This window comes from Centruroides sculpturatus, unplaced genomic scaffold, assembly GCF_000671375.1.
Source record: "Centruroides sculpturatus isolate CEXI.00-Female unplaced genomic scaffold, Cexi_2.0 scaffold675, whole genome shotgun sequence".
Lineage (NCBI taxonomy): Eukaryota > Metazoa > Arthropoda > Arachnida > Scorpiones > Buthidae > Centruroides > Centruroides sculpturatus.
The window spans coordinates 366576-372790 of NW_019384955.1; the positions used below are offsets into that span (position 1 = coordinate 366576).

A 6215-nucleotide genomic window follows, 5' to 3' on the forward strand; every position below is an offset into this window, starting at 1 on the left:
CCAGATGACAAACAGTTGATGACGTCAGTTTTGGGACGTGGTGACAACGTGGTATGAAACTGTCAAAGCGACGGGTCTTTACTCCCAGGAAGGAAAAAATGGCTTAAGTTGCGATGTCAACGCAGATGCAACATTTCCTGAATCCCGTCGAGAAAAACGATATTTTTTCTAAACACGAGTTGTATGTAACCTTTCGGCCATTATTTTTATCAAATTTAATGAATAAGATTGCAGGTAAAAGCAACCAAGTTTCTGTATTAATTAGCCACAAAAAGATTAAAAAATAAATTATTACTCATTGTTACTATCTCTCGGTTTTTTAATGCCACGCATTGTTTTCACTCGAACGCAATAAAATAATGGTGAGACTCCGACGTAACAATTCTATTGTTTACTTAGCAATTTCCTATAGATTATATTGTTATATTAACAAAAAAAAAGGAAGATATTTAAATGTATTTAAAGCTATTATTCAATATTTAAAAGATAGAAATTAAATAAAGGCCTCCGTTTATTGTTAATATTTGTGAATATCTTAATATTTAAAGACCGTTGTTAATATTTGTAGATATCGATAGTGTTCACACATATCATGGAGCGATTGTTGAAGAAATAAGCCAGCACTCGAAATGTGTCAATCCACTTGAAGTGGTGAAGCATGTGCGTTAGTTCTCATTACCCCTCAAGCTTCTTTGCAGGGTGAAAATCTCTTTTGTCAGAATACTTCTAAGAAATCTCCTGAGCGAAAAATTATCTTTTAAATAACGAATAAGCTAAATAACTTCCAATGAGGTTCATTAAGGGGTTAGTTAAATGCTTTTCAGTCTTATTTACAATAAACATCACTGGATAATACACATCTCATATATTTTAAAAAATATGTTTAATTTTAATAAGTTTATTTAATATTTATTATATTATAATTTTAATAAATAATACATATATTATACAATGTTTAAAGTGAATATTTGTTAAAAATTGCTGTAGTTCTTTTTGTTTTGTTATCATATTTCTGATTGGATTATTAATATTTAATTATAAAATATTTGTTAAAATGAAAAATCTAAAAAATGTGATCTGCAATCAATTATTTGAAATTTTAGAGTTTATTCCATGAATTTTAAAAAAAACTTAAAAACCACGTTTTCTAAAAAACAATAAAATTATATTTAATAACTTATTTCATTGTAAACATTTTTTTACTTTAATTTTCAGCTAAAACTGAAGTATTTTTTGGAACTTTGGCGTATTTTTGTATTTTTTAGGCTAATTATTATAATAATAATAAGAGTCTTTGAAATAGGAATAGCAAAATGTGTATTTATCAACCTGGGTGGTCCTTATATGTCGAATAATAATTACTGTACTAGTTTTCCTCCTCTCATTGAAGATTACAAATAATATTTTTTGTAACAAATCTCTGATATTATAAAAGACTTACCGACTAATTGTAAACTTTAATTCCCCCGTTTAGTTTTTAAGTTATATTCTGTTAAGAATATATTGTTATATATATATATATATAAAACTTTGTGAGATTTAGGGATTTTTCCCCCGAGGTGAATAAAATGAAAACAAAGGCAGCTGCAGGTGAGGGAAGCTTTTGTGTGTTATTTACTACCCGAGGGTTACACGTGGCACAGACTTAGAGGCCTGATGACGTCACAGGTCTTCCATCGACTCATTCTGAATTGGTTGTGTGCAGCTGCCTTTGCTTTGCGGTTTTTCTAAAAGGTAAAAATAATCGTCTCGGAATGCCGTTTCGTGCTAAACGCGACATAAATTACGCGACAAGATAAGGAAAAAAGTGGTTTAAGAAATCGTAACATCCAAATTTAAATTTTCAAAAGTGTCCAATGCATAGTAATTCACTATCGTTGCATCAGTGACATTTGATCTTCGATAAATTTTTATCGATGGACGAATAAATTGGTTAAATTCTTTATGTAATACTCGATCTTGATTGTTCTTACAATGAAACATTGTTGCAAACATGACTCTTCTTTCATTTAATGCCCAATTATAGAATTAATGGACAATAGTCCAATAGTCCTCGAGTTTTGATTTTGTTAAAATATATTTAAAAAAACACAAATATTAAAAAAGACTTTTATTTTAATAATCTGAACATAATTTAATATATAAATTTTACTGTACATAACCTGAGATTTTCTCGAAGGGACGGATTTAATTTTTTCCTCCAGTAAAAACCTGTAAAGGAAAAACGATGATGGTAAATTTATGGTTTAAATTCGCATATAAGTATTAATTATGGTTTATTTCTGGAGAAAACCGAAACCGGGGAGAGTCAGCGGGGTCATTTGTTCCCATTCGGGGGTCACGTGATACGTGACAAACGCCGGGACTTCACTCCAGTAGAGGCACTCACTCACTCCAGTAGACACGTGCTTTTACATATGCCCGAAACGTCCATACAGTCACTATTGTCAATGCAAAAAATTTCTATTGACGAATAACGCGACCTTCTCGTCAAAAGCATTGGTTTTGAAGTGGGTTAAAAATCAATAGGCTACTAGAAGTTTCGCATTCAGTAATGACTACTGAAGTTTCGGTCGATTAATATTAATAAAATTCGATTCAACGTAGTAAAAAACTAAGTTTTTAAGCTAAGAATCACAAGATAAAGTCATTAGGGGCTGTTTTGGGTAGCCCGAAGCAAGCCTTATCCACCCTCCCATTACCTCAGTCAGCCATCTGGCATTGGTTGTAAGGACTGGCATGTCTGCCCCGGGCACGGACAACTACAGGAGAGATATATACGCCACCCATATCTTGGTACTACGTAATTATAATAGCTGACAAACAAGAAATAAAAATTTCAAACACAAAATCCAAATGAAAAGTGATGAAAGAACAATTGCCGATTATATTCTTCGTTGCGTTATTTTTAAACACCTCGAGAATCCTTTAAAAGAAAGAAAGCCGCGCACAAGTAAGGAATTAATCGATTGTAACTAAATTTGAAATTCGAAATAAAAATAAATATCGACATTTTAAATGAATACTTGGCTTATAAAACTCGAGATAACGATTTTAGAAAAAGCTCGAGAGAGAATATGCGAACGTTCAGTAATAAACGAGAGACATTTCCCTCCTATTTATATATTAGGCAGAAATATCGCATTTACAATACGTGCCAGTCGGACGGAGCCATTAATTTACAATATGAGGCCCCGAAACAGTTTTAATATAGCTTCTGACTCAAATACACGAGATTTTTTAATAAATTCATTTGTTTTTATTCTAGTTTTATTCACTTATTAACTCAAGAAGTGTTTGTTTAACATTTTGAGTAAGCGTTAGAGCATTCTGTCGTTTTTGACTGGCAGACAAAACAAACAAGAGTGATAACCCGGAGCAGTTTTTTTCGCAAACCAAAACACACTCCAAATTAGAAAACAGCTGAACACATTAACATTTTCATACAGTTTTTTTTAAAGGGTAAAAAGAGGCCAGTTGTCATCCTCACACCAGGTAACCCGTCTAGAAATGAAGATATCTAGGAGGTCGGCTAGGTTATCTACAAAAGATGTTGCTTTGGGGCAATTGCAGTTCTTGGTTGGTCCACGACGAAAACTCCATAACATTCGAAGGACAAGTGACCGTAGTACACTGACCTCGAACTCTCCCCTTTTGGAAAACGGTAAGATAGTAATAGAAAAGTATAGAGACAGGAATTTATTTCTCCATTAATCAAATTGTAAAATAAATTCGTTCAAAAATTTGGCCACGCGGGTAATATATCAAACTGGCCTAGAGCTATGTATTAACTCACCTTGACTATCTCCACGGTTTCGTGAAAATGATGTTCCACACTATACAAGTCCAGAATAGAAGTTTATATCCTAAATAACACGCGGACGATAGTTCATTTTCTTCTTTAGCAGTTATTTTCCCGTAACATAAATAATTTGTGTTCTGTTTCACTTCGTGACACGCAAAGTCTTCGCTACCATCACAATAACACGTTCTTAACTTGGTCGCTTTGTCTTGCCTGTTAAGAATTGCCAAACTGTTATTGCAACGCGGAGTGCACTTTCTACCATGGAACATGCTTCTGCACAACCTATGGTAATAATCTAATGCGGTAGAACAGAGGGGATCGGCAGCGCAGATCCACTGTGCCACGGAACACGATACCACACTATCTTCCGCCATCGCACTCATCACCTCGGGCCTACATACTTCGATCCGTTCTTTACTTTGCTCGCAGAATTCGGAATTGTGACAATCGCAGTCCACTAGTACTTGACCTTCTTCGGTACTCATCAACGCTACCAGAGCTCGTTTGCAGGGAGCGGGACATCTCTTGGATCTACCTGCCATGACTTCGGCACAGTCGATCATGTAACTGCGTAAAGCCATCCCGCAACCCACTCTATAAGCGCACTTCATCCTGGCAATTTCGCATTGTTCGGGTTCGGTGGTCGACATCCCTACACATAAACTGCTCAGGAACAACAGTGCGTTCCCGAAAATACAGTTCATGGCTCGACGGAGTCAACATGAATGGATTCGGGCTCTGTTATTACACACGTCTCCGCATCTCGTCGCTTTCCAATGTTATGAACGAAGCTCCGCCAAGTGGGGAGTACGAATCTCCACCCTCGTACGCTCGACCAATCGCCTTTCTCGTAGATACTCTACATCCGGGAATGTCCTAAGCTCCACCTTTCTACACCACGTGACTGATAGGCGACACGCTGACCCCCGTCATCTATCTTGACTGTCAAGACTGCGTTGTTTATTGATTAGAGTGAAACAAGCTGAAGAAAGTCGTCAACGGCGAGTGACGTTGTTGACAGCTGCAGGTGTGGAGTTAGTTTGGTTTTACTGACCAAAACAAAAGCGGCCGGGCTTTGATCCCAGCGGTAACATTACATCTTTAAAATTCATCATTAAATACCTTCGTTGGAAATAATAAACTTTACATTCGATTTTAGATATCCAAGTAAGGTAATCAATTAGTTTTGGAAACTGTTAGCAATGTGTCCAGATAAAACTGAAATTCAGCAGCAACAGTACTATATTAAATATAAATTATTTTATTTCTATTTACAATATCTGCACATTTTAATTCATCTGTGGAGAAATGATTGTTTTTAGCGTGCCGAGTGTTAGAGTTTTGCCTCTCTTAACTGAAAAACAACACGTTTCAGCTGTCTTGCCACAGTTGTAACGATGACAGAGATGGATAATGTCTTTTGAAGTGTTCGATAACAGTCGCGGTCAATTTTGGAAGGATAATCTTTCACTTTACATGAGAAAGAACTTTATTCTACTCCATTGGTGCCTAGTACTTAGACCTAAGTTAAAAAATTACATTCTTTATCAACACATATCAATCAACTTAAAAAAAATTACGTACAGAAAACGTAGCCTATACAGTACATAGATATATATGTCTATTTGTACGCATGTCTTAGGTCTATTTGACTGAAAAATATGCCATAATATTATGCAAATACCAATTTTAAAAACATGAAATTAATGGCGTCATTCATTTTGAATTTTATAAATTAAACAAAACCTGTTAACGCAATCATATCACTTAATTCGATTTTTATGAAGAATGTATTAACGGATGGCTTTTTAAATATAATATGATCATTTTTAAAAATCTATTCTATTTTTATGAAATTTATTATTTTAAGTTTGGTTTACAAAAAATAACTTATACATTTTTAAAATCAATGTAAGGTTATCATCGATTACAATTATTTGTATTTAGTTTTACTATAATTCTAATTAAATAATACACACCCTGTTGTGACTAATTAATTGTGAAAATTAATATTTAAAATGTAAAATTATAAAGATAACTAGAGAATTAATAACCTTTATGTAAGCTTAAAGTACTAATAAAATTTGCTAATACGAACTTAAAATAAATTTATTATTATTTCGGTAGTATTTAGTTATTATTGTTAAAAGCTTTTATTTAAATTTCTTTGATCGTCCTTTCTTCATTCACTTCTAATGAAGATAGAAGGCCGAAACTTTGAGGATATAATTAAGTCCAATGACAATGCATTTCAATGATGTTTTAGGGCAGGGGTGGCCAATGAACGTAAATGTTAACTTTATTGTACATATCACCAAAAGAACATTACATCATGAGTTATTCGTATCATGTATTTTTAAATTATAGCTAAGAGAAATTTGAAATATCTCTCATTTTTGGAAAAATTCAT

General features: G+C 33.8%; 1 protein-coding gene across 1 annotated transcript; it reads right to left on the reverse strand.

Moving 5' to 3' along the window:
- Positions 1-2101: 2101 nt before the first annotated feature.
- LOC111632360 (growth arrest-specific protein 1-like) lies at positions 2102-4772 on the reverse strand. The gene is made up of 2 exons (XM_023376774.1): positions 3797-4772; positions 2102-2211 (listed from the first exon to the last, which is right to left on the reverse strand). Exon 1 carries the CDS (start codon positions 4507-4509, stop codon positions 3802-3804), a length of 708 nt encoding a protein of 235 aa, XP_023232542.1. The 5' UTR covers positions 4510-4772; the 3' UTR covers positions 2102-2211; positions 3797-3801.
- Positions 4773-6215: the final 1443 nt, after the last annotated feature.

Excerpts from the sequence above, each read along its gene's own strand:
- LOC111632360 (XM_023376774.1), bottom strand. The coding sequence starts at position 4,509 with ATGAACTGTATTTTCGGGAACGCACTGTTGTTCCTGAGCAGTTTATGT.